Source organism: Nannospalax galili, unplaced genomic scaffold, assembly GCF_000622305.1.
Source record: "Nannospalax galili isolate Female #2095 unplaced genomic scaffold, S.galili_v1.0 scaffold675, whole genome shotgun sequence".
In the NCBI taxonomy this organism is placed as follows: Eukaryota; Metazoa; Chordata; class Mammalia; order Rodentia; family Spalacidae; genus Nannospalax; species Nannospalax galili.
In genome coordinates this window covers 1,749,246-1,765,991 of record NW_008337205.1, presented here as the reverse complement: position 1 = coordinate 1,765,991, position 16,746 = coordinate 1,749,246, and the positions used below count along the sequence as shown (strand labels likewise).

At 52.7% G+C, this 16,746-nt stretch overlaps 2 protein-coding genes across 9 annotated transcripts; both read right to left on the bottom strand.

Moving 5' to 3' along the window:
• Positions 1-1,007, bottom strand: Ufsp1 (UFM1 specific peptidase 1 (inactive)). The gene has a single exon (XM_008832323.3). The coding sequence runs from the start codon at positions 993-995 to the stop codon at positions 90-92; it is 906 nt and encodes a 301-aa protein (XP_008830545.1). The 5' UTR covers positions 996-1,007; the 3' UTR covers positions 1-89.
• A 51-nt stretch (positions 1,008-1,058) lies between these two features.
• Positions 1,059-8,621, bottom strand: Ache (acetylcholinesterase (Cartwright blood group)). Of its 8 annotated transcripts, XM_008832322.2 has the most exons (6): positions 7,428-7,539; positions 6,122-6,252; positions 4,755-5,847; positions 3,942-4,426; positions 2,205-2,374; positions 1,059-1,407 (listed from the first exon to the last, which is right to left on the bottom strand). In XM_008832322.2, exons 3-6 carry the CDS (start codon positions 5,820-5,822, stop codon positions 1,286-1,288), a joined length of 1,845 nt encoding a protein of 614 aa, XP_008830544.1. In that variant the 5' UTR covers positions 5,823-5,847; positions 6,122-6,252; positions 7,428-7,539; the 3' UTR covers positions 1,059-1,285. The 8 variants fall into 8 exon arrangements, with proteins under 8 accessions (XP_008830544.1, XP_008830540.1, XP_008830541.1 ...); XM_008832318.3 differs by lacking the exons at positions 6,122-6,252; positions 7,428-7,539 and adding an exon at positions 8,434-8,621 and having other exon boundaries at positions 4,755-5,844; XM_008832319.3 differs by lacking the exons at positions 6,122-6,252; positions 7,428-7,539 and adding an exon at positions 7,747-8,379 and having other exon boundaries at positions 4,755-5,844.
• Positions 8,622-16,746: the final 8,125 nt, after the last annotated feature.

The following is a 16,746-nucleotide window of genomic DNA, read 5'->3' as shown; positions in this document are numbered from 1 at the left end:
AACTGGGTTGTGCCACTTTATTATGGATGCTCTGCTGGACACCTTTGAGGAAAATCTGTCCACACAGTCTCAGTCCGGGGTGTGTGAATTTAGGTGCGGCTGGTCAAGCACAGGTTGTAGAAGGAGTTGGAGTCAAAGACTGTGCTGACCTTTCTCCAGCTCACCCATCCAGCATCCTGCAGTTCACTGGGGTTTTTCGGAGTCCCCCAGTAGTGTGGGTCCAGTACCAGGACATAGGCTTCTGGACCTGTGCAGACTCCCAGCAGGGCCTTGGACTGGGCATCTGCATCCCCTCCCACCATAACCGGTCCCCCGCCCCCGGCAAAATGGGAGTAAAGATGCTTTAGCTCATCCCAGAGCCCGGTTCCGCGGGGCACGTGACGTAGGCGCCCTTGGGGCCCTCCAAAGTGCTGGAGGCAGAGGCTGGCCTCCACACAGCCGATCCAGCTCCGGGAGTCCCGGAACCCGGAGGTCTTGTCGCCCATGTCCTCCAGGGCCGCCTGTACTGCAGCCAGCCCGGGCACGCCCGAGGACTGGCCCTGCGGCCAGGAGCACAACGTCTGCAGGGTGCGGTAGCCGCAGCCCCAGCCCCGGTCATCCAGCCCATCGCAGCCGTAGTGATAGTAGAGATAGTGACCCGACAGGAGGGCCAGCCGGCCAGGGTCCTGGCACGGCGGAGCCAGGCCAACATGCACATCCTTAAGCGGCTCCAGGGCGGCGACACTGCGGTCACCTGGATGGGCGACAGGAAGGACGGGCGCGGCGGATCCGGAGTTCTTACCAGAAAGGTTTGCAGCGGGAGATGGTGCCACCAGCAGACTGCCACTTCCGGATTGTCTACAAGGCACCGCCTTACTGCACTTGCGCGGGCGCCCTTGGCTCTTCGGGATGATCAGTGCGCAGGCGCGAGCTCCGCCCCATAAGAGGGACAGCACCAATGCGGGGGGGGGGGAGAGTGAAAAAAATGCCGCTTGCGCATGCGTGGTGTACCGCATCTCGCGCTCGGATCCCGCAGGCTACGGCCGCCCCCCAGCCCCCTCCCGGCCAATCGCAGACTCTGGTGGCTGTAACAGTTTATTGGCAGCCCAGAGGGGCGAAGGCACCGCGGGGAAGGGAGTTCGGCCTGAGACATGCAGAGGGCAGGGAACCCCGAGCGGGGGACCAGTTGGGGTGGGATGGACAGGGTCTGGGGCTCAACGGTGTTATATCCCAGCCCACAAATAAATAGTATATACAGGTAGGGGGCCGGACGGGGTTGGGGAGGGGTGCTTGAGGTCCCCCGGGGTCACAGGTCTGAGCAGCGATCCTGCTTGCTGTAGTGGTCGAACTGGTTCTTCCAGTGCACCATGTAGGAGCTCCAGCGGTGGAACTCGGCCTTCCATTGGCGCTCCGCCTCGTCCAGCGTGTCTGCGGCCAGGGTGCCCGGGTAGTGGGAAGAGGACATGAGGGAGGGCGGGAGGGAGATGGACATGGAAGTGAGGCGTGAGCGCAGGGCACACGAGGTAAGAGGCACGTGGGGGTGGTAGGAGAACAGCGGGTGATCGGGAGAGAGGGTAGGGCGGGGCAGGACAGAAGAGAAAAGTGACCGGAAGTCGGAGGAGGAGGAACCCGGCCAGAACGGGGAGGAGGGTCCATGGGTTGGTGGGAAAAGAGAAGATACAGAAATGGTTGGCAACTGGTTATAAGCCCTGTTAGCTGATGCTCCCTGGTACCTCGTTCTCCATCCCTCCCACCCCCACCATCAGGTTCATGCTCCAAAGGATCATTTTATATTAAAAAAAAAAAATACTGGCTCTTGCATTTTCATTTAAACAAAGATGTGGGTCCCTGAGACTTGTCAGTTGGTGTGTTTTAGCTTGAGAATGGCGGGGACAATGTGTCCCTGCTAGGGTCCTTTCCCACCTTCCAACCATGCATTAGAGGAAGGGTCCCCTGAGGCCAGAGGAGGAAGAGGCTGTGGTTACAGCCACAGAAGCTGGGAAAGGAGGAGGAAAAGGAAGAGGGGAAGAGACAAGGAGAGGTTGGGCCTGGGCCTGGGGGTAGCCTCCCCATGGGTGGGTCTTGGGCAGGTGCTGTAAGCCTCAGAGGCTGGCGGGGGGGGGGAGGGGGGCGGGGAAGGTGGAGAACAGAGGGATTACACCCTGTCTTTGCACCCCATTTTCCTCCCCTCCTTCCAGCCCTTGCCAACTGGTCCCTCAGCCTACCGGTGGCGCTAAGCAATTTGGGGAGAAAGCGGTTCCAGAAGGCGCAGGTCTGGGCACGTAGTCCCTGCTGCACCTCCAGCGGCTGCAGGTTCAGGCTCACATATTGCTGGGCTCCGGTGGTGTATGGTGGCCACTGTGGGGACCTGGAATCGCGAAGGTCATTGGGGTCCCTTGAGGAAGGAAAAGGAAATCTCAGTCCTTTGGAGACTTGGCTGCCTGGAGGACTGAAGATGCGGGGACCCTCTTCAACTCCACAGAGACTCCCATCCTCTTTCTTCCTCTCCTCCTTTTTTCTTTTTTACAGGCTCTCACTATGTAACCCAGTCCGGCCTCAAATTTGCAGTGCCCCTGCCTCAGCCTCCCTGAATGCTGGGATTACTAACATGGGCCACTATCATCTGTAGTGTTCCCCACCATTCCCTTTGTTTTCCTGTTCCATTTTCATCTCACACACACCCCCATTAAAAAATAAGTTCTAGGGGCTGGAGAGATGGCACTGGCTGCTCTTGCAGAGGACCTGGGTTTGGTTCCCGGCACCCACATGGTGGCTAACAACTGTAACTCCAGTTCCAGGGACTCTGACACCCTCTTCTGACCTCTAAAGACTCTGTATGCATGTGGTGCACATACACACACTCAGGCACACACACATTCGCATAAATTTAAATATCGGGGGCTGGAGAGATGGCTCAATGGTTAAGAACACTGACTGTTCTTGCATAAGACCTGGGTTCGAATCCCAGCACCCACATGGCAGCTAACAACCGTCTGTAACTCCAGTTCCAGGGGATCTGACTGCCTTTTCTGTCCTCCATGAGCATTGCATGACACGGGTGCACTTACCTACATACATAAAATTTAAAAAAATTAAATATCTAAAAACAAAAAGTAATTTCTAGGGCTGTGGAGATGGTTCAGTGGGTAAAAGCATTTGCTGCATAGATCTGAAAACCTGAGTTCAATTCCCAGAACCCACATAGAGGTAGAAAGAGAGAACTGACTTCATGAAATTGTCCTCTGACCTCTACTTGTCTATGGCATGTGGGTCTTTCCCTCCCCCATCATGCACACACAAATAATAAAAAATTTGAAAATAATTTCTGGGATTGTGCTCTTAACTGTGTGGGCAGGTGTAGTACTCTCTCTGCAAAACATCACCCTCACCTTGGATAACACAAAATCCAATTCCGTTTTTATTGCACTAACGGCTTTGTGTGTGTGTGCTAGACAAGCACTCTACCAACTGAGCAATCTCACTGGTCTTCTGTTGCCTTTCTCTGTCCTGTATTTATTTATTTGCGTGTGTGCATGTGTGTGTGTGTGTGTGTGTGTGTGTGTGTGTGTGCATGTGGAAGTCAGAGGGCAACTTTCTGGAATTGGTTCTCTCCTTCCACCTTTATGTGGGTTCTGGGAATTCAACTCAGGTCATCAGGCTTGCAAAGTAAGCTCCTTTACCCATTGAGCCATCTTGCCAGCCCCCTAGCTGTCTTTCTTGCAGTGTTGGAGATAGGCTCCTGCATATGTGCCCGGAAAACCTACCACTGAGCCACGCCTCCAGCCCTGTCTTTGTCTCTTAAGGACTCTCCTCCACTCTTCCAGTCTTAGACTCTGAGTCTCCTTTGCCTTCCTCCTCATCCCCTTGAACTCACTTCGTTTGTGAGTATTTTCTCTCTTTTTCCACCCCCATCCATAGGTTTCCTCTGGACCCTCAGAGGCCCTCTCCACCCCAGCACCGACCCTGTGCGAGCGAAATTGGTCCAGTATCTCATCAGTCGCTGAGCAAAGAGTCTCTCCTCCATGGTATAGTTCAGTGAGGGGTCCAGGGGGAGCCCAAAGATGAACTCAATCTCGTAGCCATGGGGCACCCCCATCCAGCGGGGCCAGGACAGTGTGGAGGCACGGTGCTCAAAGACATAAGCATAGACCCGGGCTCCTTGGGCAGCCAGTCGCCCAGCCAGCTGGGCCACCGGACACACGACATTGTGATCGCCTACCACAGCACTCATGGCATCCCTCAGGCGGGCCGGGTCCTCAGGGTGCAGCCAGTCTGTGTAATGCAGGACCACAGCCTCTGCTGCTAGGTCACTGGCTTGGGGGACCCCAACTCGCACTCCAGCCAGGAACTGGGCCCGGTTGATGAGAGATTCATTGTCTTTGCTGAAGCCTGGGGCCCCATAAACCAGGAAATAGGAGCCCTCATCCTTCACGACACCCACCAGTACCTGCCGGTAGAGGGATGGGGGATAGGATCGAAGGGTAATAGACAGAAACAGATGGACAAATAGAGAAATGGACATTACAGAGCCAGAGTCATGAGAGATTGAGGAAGGGACAAGGGTTGGAAGGAAAAAAAAAAAACATAGTTCATTTCTTACCCTGTAATCACCCTGGTATCTGAACCCTCAGTGGGGAGGGAGTGGTGGCCTTGGGACCCATAAACTCAGACCTCTGACAGTGGGTCTGCAGTAAGCCCTTATGCCTGGGTTCCTGGGGAAGGGGAGGGGTGGGTGAGACCCAGAACTAGTTCTGCCCCTGTCAGCCACCAGTCACCTGCAGGCCTTGGAAATCTCCAGCATTGATGAGGGCCTCAGGCGTGTCACTGAGGAAGTCTCCGTCCACCACAGGCACAAAGGAAAAACGGAAGATACTTTCTTGAGGCAGTACATGCCACTCGTGGTCCACCAGATCCTGAGCTGGCCGTGTTCGCAGGCAGGCTACCAGCTCTGTGTCATTGCCACCAGCGCCACCTGGGGGACAGCCCACGAGCCGGGCCAGCAGTGTGGCCCTGCGCCGGGCCTCTCCCACACCCACGGTGGCCCAGGGTCCATTGGGTGTCCCGCTCTGCAGGACAGCCCTGTGGAATAGGCTCCGGCTGGGTGGGGACAGCAGGTGCATGCCCACGGAGGCAGCCCCTGCGCTCTCCCCAAACAAAGTCACCGACATGGGGTCCCCCCCAAAGGCTGCAATATTCTCTTGCACCCACTGCAAGGCAAGCCGTTGATCCAGCAGACCCACGTTGCCAGGGGCTTCTCGGCTGCCGGGCAGGGCTAAGAAACCAAAGGTTCCCACTCGATAGTTCATGGATACCAACACAGTCCCCTCAGCCTGGGCCAGGAAACGGCCATCATACACGTCCAAAGAGGATGCTCCACTGTAGAAACCACCCCCATAAATCCAGATGAGGACAGGGGTGGGGGATGCTGGCCGAGGGTACGGTGTCCACACATTAAGATACAGGCAGTCCTCACTTAACTCCCGGTTGGGGTTCCACATCTCACTACCCTCAAACCCAGGGTACAGGGTGTCCACGTATTGGTAGCAGACATTCTGGAAGGTGGTAGCATCTAGCACTCCTGACCAAGGCCTCTTGGGCTCCGGTGGCATAAATCGACGAGGGCCCACAGGTGGCTCTGCGAAGGGGATACCCAGAAAAGCCGAGACTGGGCCCCCAGGGGCCATCAGGCGGATGCCCCTCAGCTGGCCCCCTCGAACCCTCACCAGCAGCTCTGGGTCTTCCCGGCCCTCAGCCCCTGCCCCTCCTCCTAGGAGGGAGAGGAGGAGGAGGAGGAGTGGAGAAGCCAGGGAGGGTGTGTGCAGGGGATACCAGGGGGGCCTCATGACTGCCAGGACAGGCGAGTGTCTGCTGGGAGAAAGAAACATAGAGCGTGAAGAAGATGGGAGGCAGTGCTTAGATTAAGTAAAAGTCTTGCTCAAGGGTTATCAAGGAACTGCAGAAGAGGTGGGGCAGGCTGGCAAAGGGAGGGGAGAAATGGAGGCAAGTTAGAAGACACAGGCAGACAGACCCAAGGGAAGCCAGATCAGACACGTACAGCCATAGCAGACCAAGTGCAGAGAATACAGATAAGGCCTGCTAATGCATACCTTCCCCTGACCAACAGGCTCCAAACACCTCTCACCTCCTTCCCCTGCCTCTGTGCCCTGGATTGGGACCCACTGCATACAGTGTAGTGTTGGAAAGGCCGCAGTCCACGAACAGGCCACAGGACAGGGGCGGAGCCCTTATAGACGGGCGGGGTTGATCCGGGTGCTTGCAAGTGGCAAGAAAGAGCAGCCCAAGTCTCTCCTGGGTTGGCAAAAGCCAAGGCCCTCGGGGAGTGGGTTGGGCATTCAAAGTATTGAGAGCCCCAGGTCCTGAGGCACCCCAAATCCTACCTAGTCCACACCCGGTCCCACCCTGTCCCGCCTCATCTTCTTCCTGGTACAGCGCTTTGGTACCGGTTTGCTTCTCTTCAGCCGCACCCCTCTCGCCTGACTCCAGCCAACTGTCTTGCCAGTTCTTTGAGGGGCTCCCCAAGAATCTGAGCTCCGCCTACCATGAGCCCCCATGTTGCAGCGCACGTCGCCGCCAGCGGGGGTCAGTAAAGACCGAGAAGAGGCCAGCGCTCCCCGCCGCCAGGAGCTTGGGGTAGGGGGTGGAGGGTGTGGGGGACTGAACATCACAGAGGGGACTGAAGGGCCAGCCAGGACGTTTGTGTTCCCGGAGCTCGGGAGATCCCGGCTGCAAAGGCAGGGGCGCTATTTTGGAGGCCACAGCTGTTGTAGTTCCGGCGCCGCTAGCCAAGAGATCAAAATTCCCTGGGTCGGAACTCCCCCCTCTCCCCGCGGTCACCCATCACCCAGCCGTAGTGGCCTGGACCAGGGCGGGGATGGTGGCGTTGCTGGAGATTAGCTAGGAAACCCGAGTGGGGCTAATTATAACTCGGGGCTTCCGCTTTTTTTTTGAAAGAAAGACGAAGTCTCCACAGTAGGGGGGTCCTGGGCCTGGCATGAGGGCTCAGTTGCGCAGGGGCTGCGCAGAGGCTGCGCAGGGACGCTGGGGTCGCGGCCTCCGGGACTGGAGGGTGGTGTAGCCGGGATGCTACTAACTCGCGTAGTTTGGGCTCCGCCCCAAACAGGGGGCGTCTTCCAATATCTCCGGACTTGGGGGAGAGTGGGGAAGGGGCGCTCGGGGTCGGGGTGGGTCCCTGCAGGAATGGAGTGAGAGGCAGCGGCTCGCCCAGGGAGCATCAGTTAAGTATGCAGGGAGCGGCGAGGGAAGAGTTACCCAGGAGTGCCGGGCATGGGGGGCGTCTCTGGGCAGGCCCCGAGAGGGACTCTGTTTCTTAGTGGGGGGGTGCTTTGATCGTTCCAGGATCACAGGGTTCCCCCAAGATGCGAGTGGGCCCCAGTGGGTGGAGGGTCGGGGTGGGTTGGGAGACTCACCTGGGAGCTGCAGGCGGTCAATGTTCCCTGGCGCAGGCTGAGCCGACTGTGACAGCCACCGCCTCCGGCCCCCAGCACACACCCCTCCGGGCCGCACTGCGCCCCCGCCCGCCCACTGTCTCCGCCCCCGCCCCTCCCTGTTCCCCCCAGGGCTGTCACCTCCCCTCCCCGTCCCTCCCTCCAAGCTCGGAGACCCCGGGGAGGCGGCGGGGGCGCGGGAGGGGGAGACAGACACACTCCACCGGCAGGCTCAGACAGACTCACAGACAACGCAGACAGACACGACCCGGAGACCCGCAGCGACCGGGCAGACACCCACGTGACAGATAGATGGACAGCAGCCTGCTGAGACACCAGACACTGCACACGCCGGCGGCCGTGTCCTGTGGGGTGATGCGCCGGGGACAAACCGACTTTCATAGACTGAAAGACACACTGACAGCTCTAATTCAGAGGGTGGGGAAGTCATTCCAGAGAGTGGGGGCCTAATCTGTGCTCATCTGTAACCTGACACAGCCGGGGGTGGGGGTGGTAGAGGAGGAGCCAAGAAGGGGGGAGCGTGGCTGAGGGCCCCCTTAGGGTGACACTGGTGGAGAAAAGACGACATGTGACATGGATGAAGGGACACCTGTGGAAACCCATAATGGAACACAGGACATTCCTCCTAGGAGAAGGAGACCCCCGGAGTGGGGGAGAAGTGACACGAGGTCAACCAACAAGGAAAGCCAATGTAGAGCAGAAGGTTGCGGGGCGAGGCTGCACTTGGTTGCAGCAAATGGAAACTTCCGGAACTCTCGTGGGTGGGCTTGAGCTGATTCCCCTGACGGGTGACCTCGGATGCTGTCATCACAAGGGTCCAGCCGGGGCATGACATCACCAGACCAAGCTTTCATTGGTCGCTGTGGCCAGCAGGTGGCACAGGCCTGACCTTGGAGCCCCCCAGCCTGCTCAGGGTCCCACAGACCCCCCCTCCCACTCGTACCCGACTTTCTAGGGAATCACCCACGGATCGGTGCTGTCACCACAGCCGAGGTGACGGTGGAAACCGGGCAGTTTTGTGCCCACGTGAGATGACCTCGCAGGAAGGACAGCTGGCTCCCCCCGGGGGAGACGGGAGGGCATCTGGCTTGAGAGACTGCAGGCCACTGCGTGGGTGACTGGCCTTCACCCACGAGCGTGGGGACGTGCGTGCGCACGCGCGGTGCGGGCAGTGCGTGGAGTGAGGGGGACACGCGCACGCACGCTCTCAGTAGCCGCCACGCCCACCCCACCCCACCCCCCCGCCCACTGTGTCGGGGGGGACCGGTCTGTCACCGGCTGAGAGCTCGGGCGCGCTGTCTTGCAGAAGGTCTGCGGGATCTGTCCCAGTGCAGAGTCGAATCCAGTCCAGCCGCGCGGGGTTTGGGCTCTCCAAGCTGCGACATCCCCGGTCCTCTGGTCCTGGGAGAAGCAGGCCATTGCAGGCAGGGCCACGCACCTGCAGGCCAGCTCGAGCGCCCGGAGTCTGTGCAGACTCGGTGGCCTCACCACCAGGTGGCGCCAAAGTCGGCTCCTCCGGCCTTGGAGACTGGGCTAGGGTCACGGGAATGGTAGATCATCCCCTCTCTAGGTCTTCCCAAATCTCTCTGGCTCTCTGCTCCCCACCCTTCAAGCATCCCTAAATTCCCTATGTGAGCACCAAGGTTTCTGGCATTCCGCCCTTTGCGTTCTCTCCAGCGGCCAGACCACATTCCTCCCTTCAGCTCCCAGCACGTCAGCTGTAGGTGGGAGTGAGGGACAGAAAGATGGATAGCAGGTGTTCCTGAAGGAGAAAAGGGCTGGAGGCTGCTTCTGAGCCAAACAGTCATAGATTGTTAATATGATAGAAGGAAACGGGGAACGACTGAAGAGTTCTGTCTAGTCTCGGGGCTTTGCAACTTTTGACCCAGAAGGACTCTGCTATTGATGGGCTCTTGTCACATTGTTCCAAAACAGGTGGTACTAGGCAGGTTATCTCTTGACCTTTGTAATTATGAGTTTTTCCGGGTGAAGCCGGGGACAGGGAAAAAGATTTATCTATGGGCTTGGGGGTAGGGGTTAGTTATGGTTAAATCAGGACGGCTTGTACACAACTAGTGAGTAAAAGGGCAAGGGTGGGGAAAATGGCTCAGTGGGTAAAGGTGCTGCAGATACTACCGTCTGAATTCCATCTCCAGGACCCACATAGTGGAAGGAGAGAACCAACTCCTGAAAGTTGGTTCTACATATGTCCTATGGCACATACATTTGCTCCTTCCACATAAATAAAATAAATAATGCTTTTTAAAAAGAAACTCAGAAGTCAGCCATGCAAGGGTGACACATTGTACTTGGTATCAGGGACCAGTTTCTTTTACACAGAATCTTGTTAACTCTCACATAGTATCTTGCTTTACCATCTTCAGCATGTGACTATAATCTGTATTTCAGCCAATAGGAAGGCAGGCGGGAAAGGTTGACTGACATGCCCACACCCTTTAAGGCCATTATCTGGAAATTTACAGACAATGCTTGAATTTCCATCCCACTGGTCAGAATGTAATTCTGATGTCATGATTGCTATGAAGGAAGTGTATGATGTTGACTCTACCTGGACATATAAAAATTGGCTTGCTTCTACCCTCCCTCCCTCTTTCTTTCTCTCTCTCTTTCTTTCTTTCTTTCTTTCTTCCTTTCTTTCTTTCTTTCCTTCTTTTGTCTGTCTTTTTGAGACAGAGTCTCTCAGTAGCCCCAGTTGGCCTGGAACTCTCTATGTAGACCAGGTTGGCTTTGAACTCACAGAGATCTGCCTGCCTCTGCTTCACAAGTGCTGGGATTAAAGGGTTGCACTACCACGCCGGGCCCCAAAATTGACTGTCTTTAGTTTAATTAATTATTTTTATTTTATGGTGTATGATTGTTTTGCCTGTATGTAAGTGTACAATCCCAGAGAAGGCCAGAAGTGGGTGCTAGATCCCCTGGAACTGGAGTTATAGGTGGGAACTGAACTGGGGTCCTCTGCAAGAGCAGCCAGTGCTCTTAGCTTCTTATTTCTTTATTTTGTGTGCATATGTGTGTATGTGTGTATGTGCATGTGGAGGTCAGAGAACAACTTGCTGGAGTCAGTTTTCTCCTTCATCATGTGGGCCCCAGGGATTGAACTCAGGTTATTAGGCCTGTTGGCAAGCACCTTTCCCCACTGAGCCATCCCACCGCCCCTTGGCTGTCTGAGTAATAGGAAGAAGAGAAAATAGATACTGGGGACAGCTATCATCTAAATGGATGATGCCGTCCTTTGCCTCTGCCACTACAGTGCTGAAACATATTCCAAAATCTTTGAGTTTGGGAGAAGCCCTCATTTTGCTCATGAAATGCTCACCCTCTATTTGTTTTATTTCATTTGGTTTTGGGGTTCTGGGGATCAAATCTGAGGCCTTGTATGTGTTAGGCAAGAGCTCTACCATTGAGCTGTATCCCCAACTCCCATTCCCTATTTGTTACTTGTGCCCCACCCTCTAGTTGGTTCTCTGGGAGGTATACTTGTTCCATGCCATGCCTGGGTCCTCCGCTGGAGGACGCTGTTTGAGACCTGCTATTCTATAGGAGGAACATCCCTATTGTCCATTGGTGTGTTTGGGACTTTTGAGGCTCCCAGAGTGAAGGTCTTTGAAAGTGTTGTGGAAGGTGGGAGAGGCATTTAGCACAAGGGGTCCTGGACAAGGCAGTTCTGTTCCAAGGACACTAGGCCTTGACTTAGTTCCTTCCAGGGCAGGACAAGAAGGTCTGGCTCTGGCAAAGCCATTCTAAGCTTTCCTGCCCACGGCTGGGGGTGCCTGACGCAGCCATTGCCTGACTCCAACAAAGCCATGTTTTTTGCTCTGCTGAGTGCTAGGGACATTGCCCTTACATTTCCTATGTCCCTTACTTCAGGTTGTCCTAAAAATTCAAGGCTGGGGGGATGGAGAGATGACTCAGTGATTAAGAGAACCACCTGTAAGACGTGTGTGTGTGTGTGTGTGTGTGTGTGTGTGTGTGTTTGATTCACAGCACCCACATGGTAGTTAACAAAAATCATCCCAACTCCAGTTCCAGTGGATCTGATGCCCTCTTCTGACCTCTGTAGGCATTGCACAACATGGGTGCAGTTATATACATGCAGGCAATACACTCATACACATAAAATTTAAAAAATAGATTTTTTAAAATAAAATAAAATTCAAGGCTGAGGGTGTAGCTCAATGGTATAGTGCTTGTCTAGAATTCCTCAGGGAGGGGCTGGGAGTGTGGCTCTGTGGTAGAGCAGCTATCTAGACTCCACCAGTGAGGGTCTGGGGTCCTATCTAGAATCTCTCAATGAGGGGCCTTGGGCATGCCTCCATGGTAGAGGGTGCTGGCCTAGCATGTGCAAAACCCTGGGTTCCATCCCTGCCTGGTGTGGGTGATGGTGATTATGTTATATTACTTCAGGACAAGCCTTAATCTTGATCACACTTTTGAAGCTTGAGTGACTGAGGAGGATCATTTTTCATATTATGGTGGAAATATCACTTTTATTTTATTTTATTTTTGGTCTTTTTGAGACAGGGTCTCCCTGTAGCCCTAGCTGGCCTGAAACTCACTGTGTAGACCAGGCTGGCCTTGAACTCACAGAGATCTGCCTACCTCTGCTTCCCAAGTGCTGGGACTAAAGGTGTGCACCACTATGCCGGGCCTTTTTATTTTATTTTTAAAAAATTATTAAAAATTTAGGGGCTGGAGAGATGGCTCAGCACTGGCTGTTCTTGCAGAGGATCTGGGTTTGGTCCCAGCACTCACATGGCAGCTAATGACTGGAGTTCCAACGCCCTCTTCTGGCCTATGTGGGCATTGCACAACATGGGTGCACTTACATACCTGCAGGCAATATACTCATACATATTAAATAAAATAAAAATAATAAATAAAGATGGGCATGGTGGCACATGCCTTTAGTCCCAGCACTCAGGAATCAAAGGCAGGTGGATCTCTGTTCAAGGCCAGCCTGGTCTACATAGTGAGTTCCAGGCCAGCTGAAGTTACAGGGAGACCCTGTTTCAAAAAGATAAAAAATTAGTAATAATAAATAAAATATTTAAAAACAAAACAAGAAATTAAAAAGTTGACGTTTATTTACTTCTTCATATGTCTCTGTGTGTGTCTGCACATGTACCACAGCACATGTGTAGAGGTTAGGGGACAACTTGCAGGAGTCAATTCTCTCTTTCCACCCTGTGGGTTTGAACTCACCTCCAGAACTGGGTATCCTGTACCCACAATTCTTCCTTAAAGTGCTGTGGGTACTTGTCACCCAGAAGCCAGATAGTCTGGACCCCCACTGAAGCTCCAGAGAGGCAGAGAGTGGATATAGACAGGCAGGCAGAGTGCAGGAGTCAAGACCAAGGAAGCCTACCAGGAGATTTGTGCAGAGAACCCCACAAGCTTTTTGAGAGTCATCAGGAGGGCCTGAGGGACTCTGGTTGATGTCAGGAAATATGCTCATATACATAAAATAAAAAGATAATAAATATGGGGCTGCAGAGATGGCTCAGCATTTAAGAACACTGACTGTTCTTGCAGACGACCCAGGTTTGAATCCCAGCACCCACATGGCAGCTAACAACGGTCTGCGACTCCAGTTCCAGGGGATCCGACAGTCTCTTCTGACCTCCGAGGGATCCAACAGCCTCTTCTGTCTTCCGCGGGCATTGCACGACACGGGTGCATTTACTTACATGCAGGCAATACACTTATACACATAAAACAAAAATAATAGATAACTTTTTTTTAAGCGACCTCTGAGTTTGAAGCCAGCCTGGTCTCCATAGTGAATCCAGGTCAGCTGGGGCTACAGGGAGACCCTGTCTGAAAAAAAAAAAAAAAAGCACCCTGGTTCAAGGTCAAAGTTCTCATCTAAAGTCCAGAGCCTCTTGGCATGTCAGCTGATGAAATTCACAGTCATAATATGTGGATAATGCTTTTGTGCCTGTTTTCACTTTCTGCCTATCATGGCTGTTCTAGTTCACTTCTCTATTGCTGTAATAAAACACTGACCAAAACCACTTGGGAAGAAAAGGTTTAATTGGTTTATACTTCCAGATCACAGTCCATCTTTGAGGGAAGCCAAGGCAGAAACCTGAAGTAGGAACCTGGGCACAGGAATTGAAACAGAGAGCTTACTGGTTTGCTCCTCTGGCCTGTGATCAGCCTCCTTTCTTTATTTTTTTTTCCAGCTTGCTTTCTTATACAACCCAGGACCACCTGCCTAGGGGTGGCACTGTGTGCAGTAGGATGAGCCCTCTCACATCATTCAATAAGAAAATGCCCTACATATATGCCTAGAGGGCAACTCAATAGAGTGAATTCCCTAGTTAAGGTTCTCTTTTCCCAGGTATGTCAAGCTGACAGCTGAAGCTGTCCCATACAATGGCCCCATATCAGGGCCTGCCTACTGCAAGGGTCTGAGCAAGCATTAAATTTGATGATAGTAGAGTGCTTGTTGGGGAGTTGGTTGGCAAAAGGGCTCCCATTCTTGAGTCCTAATATGAAAGTGATACTGGGTCTGTACTAATTGTTATCCCTACCCTGGTTTCCCCAACATCATGGAAACAAAGCTAGAGGGTCCAGCTGGCCCCAGGACAGCTGGCCACATGACCAGCTTTGCATTGTCCTTGGGTCAAGGCAGGGAAATCCAAGGCAGGTCCTCCCCTTTTTAAAACTATTTTACTCAGTATTTTTGTTTTATACATATGAGTGTTTTGTCTGTACCTATGTAAGTGTACCACATGCATGAAGTGTGCATGGCAGAAGAGGAGACCAGAAGAGGGGATGGGTGCTGGGAACTGAACCCAGGTCCTCTGCAAGAGCAGCCAGTGAACCATCTCTCCAACTTCAGGTCCTCCCCTTTCTGAGCTACCACTGTGTGGTGTCCTCAAGGTCCCTGGAGCCACAGTCAAAGTCATCTAAGCAACCTAGGCTCTGATGTGCCTTTCGGCTGGCCAGCTTATACCTGTGCAGCAGGCCAGAAGTGGCCAGGAACATTTTCAAGAGCTCCTTGGCTGTCAGACAGCACCTCATGTGACCTCACCAGCTGTTCTCAAACATGTAAACAGAAGCTGTGTTGGGGCTGGCCAGGGCCTCTGGGAACCAAGATGGGACCAGGCAGCAGGCCCGCAGGCCAGGGACATAATAGCAGGCTGTGAGTCCCATTCTCCCATACATTCGGGGTTATGTATGTTTAGTTTCTTTGCTTGATGTTTATGCTGTGAGACTGAGCCTTTAATGGCTAAGTCATCTTTCTAGCCCTGGTTTCTTTGAGTGTTTTTTAAGGAGTTTATTATTATTATTTTTAAATATTTTATTTATTATCTTATTTTTTTATGTGTATGAGTATTATGCCTGCATGTAGGTAATTGCACCTGTGTTGTGCAATGCCCACGGAGAACAGAAGAGGCTGTTGGATCCCCTGGAACTGGAGTTATGGACAGTTGTTAGCTGCCATGTGGGTTCTGGGATTCGAACCCGGCTCTTCTGCAAGAACAGTGTTCTTAACTGCTGAGCCATCTCTCCAGCCCCCAAGGAGTTTATTTTTTAACCAAATGTGCAATGCCTGCAGAGACGAGAGGAGTGCACTGGATCCTCTGGAACTGGGGTTATAGGTGGTTGTGAGCCTCCCTGTGGATGCTCGGAACTGAACTCAGGTCCTCTACAAGAGCAGGCAGTGCTCTTAACTGCTGAGACCTTCTTTGTTTTTGAGATAAGGTCTTATGTAGCCCAGGCTGTCCTCAAATTCTGTATTTAGCCAAGGATGACCTCGAGTTTCTGATCTGTGTCTGCTCCCAGAATTCCTGGATTTTAAGTGTGTATGGCCAGACCCAGTTAATGCAGTGCTAGGGTTGGAGCATAAGGCTTCAAGAATGCTCGGTGAGCACTCTACCAACAGAGCAGCATCCTATTCCTCAGAATTCTGTGGTTTTTCTTTTTCTTTTTGTTGTTGTTGTTGTTTGTTTGTTTGTTTCTTTGAGAGAGTTTCACCATATCACCCAGACTGGCCTAGAATTCACAGCCCTCCAGCCTCAGCCAAATAAGTGCGGAGATAACAGGAATGAACATCAAGCCTGGCTTTCTGGAGAATTGTGTCATAAAGAACAGACACTGAGAGCAGAGTTCAGCCAACTCTGTATTTTAAGACCTTTAGAGCTGTTACAGGTCCTGAGCGAGGTGTGGTGGCACACACCTGCAATCTCAGCACTTGGAAGGTGGATGAAGGAGGATCAGGAGTTCAAGGCCATTCTTGACTAGCTAATTTGAGGTACGTGGGTATTGTATTTGTTTTTGTTTGCTTATTGCAATGCTGGAGATTAAACCTAGGACCTCACACATGCTAGGCAAGTGCTCTGCCACTAAGTTACATATTCTTACTTGATTAGTTGTTAACTTGTTACTGTTGTATTTTTTGCTTGTTTTTTTTTTCTTTGAGATGGAGTCTCCCTGTAGCCCCAGCTGGCTTAGAATTTGCTGTGTAGACCAGACTGGCCTCATCTCACAGCGATCCTCCTGTCTCTGCCTCTGCCACAGTGCCGGTTACTGTTATTTTTAAGACTGCTTGAAGAAAACCATGTTTCAATGGTTCTTTGGTGGTAAAATTGGGTTTATTTAGGACACTACAAGGGTTGGGCAGTGATTAGAGTCCTACCAGTGAGTAGTTCTCCTCCTTCTTCTCCTCTTCCTCCTCCTCCTCCTCCTCCTCCTTCCTCCTCCTTCTTTGTCTTTTCGAGACAGGGTCTCTCTGTAGCCCCCAGCTGTCCTGGAACGCACTATAGACCAGGCTGGCTTCAAACCCACAGTGATCTGCCTGCCTCTGCCTCCTAAGTGCTGGGATTAAAGACGTGTGCCACCACGCCCAGTCCCTATTTCTTTCTTTTTAAGATTTTTTTTTGAATTATGCGTGTTTATGCATGTCTGTATGTAGGTTTGTGCACATGTGAGTGTAGGTGCCTGCAGAGTCCAGAAGAGGGTGTCAGATCCCCTGGAACTAGAGTCACAGGCACGTATGACTCTCAACATGGGTGCTGGCAATTGAACTTGGGTTTTCTAGAAGATCAAGAAGTGCTCTTAATCACTGAGCCATCTCTCTAGCCCCTTCTCTTTTTTTATTTTAAATGCATTTTAATTTAATTATTTAATTATCAATAGATAATTAAGTGTGTGTGGGCACTTACATGCTCCTCAGAAAGTATGGAGATCAGAGGACAACTTTTGGGATTCCAGCGTGTGGGTCTTAGGGATTGAACTCAGGTCATCAGCC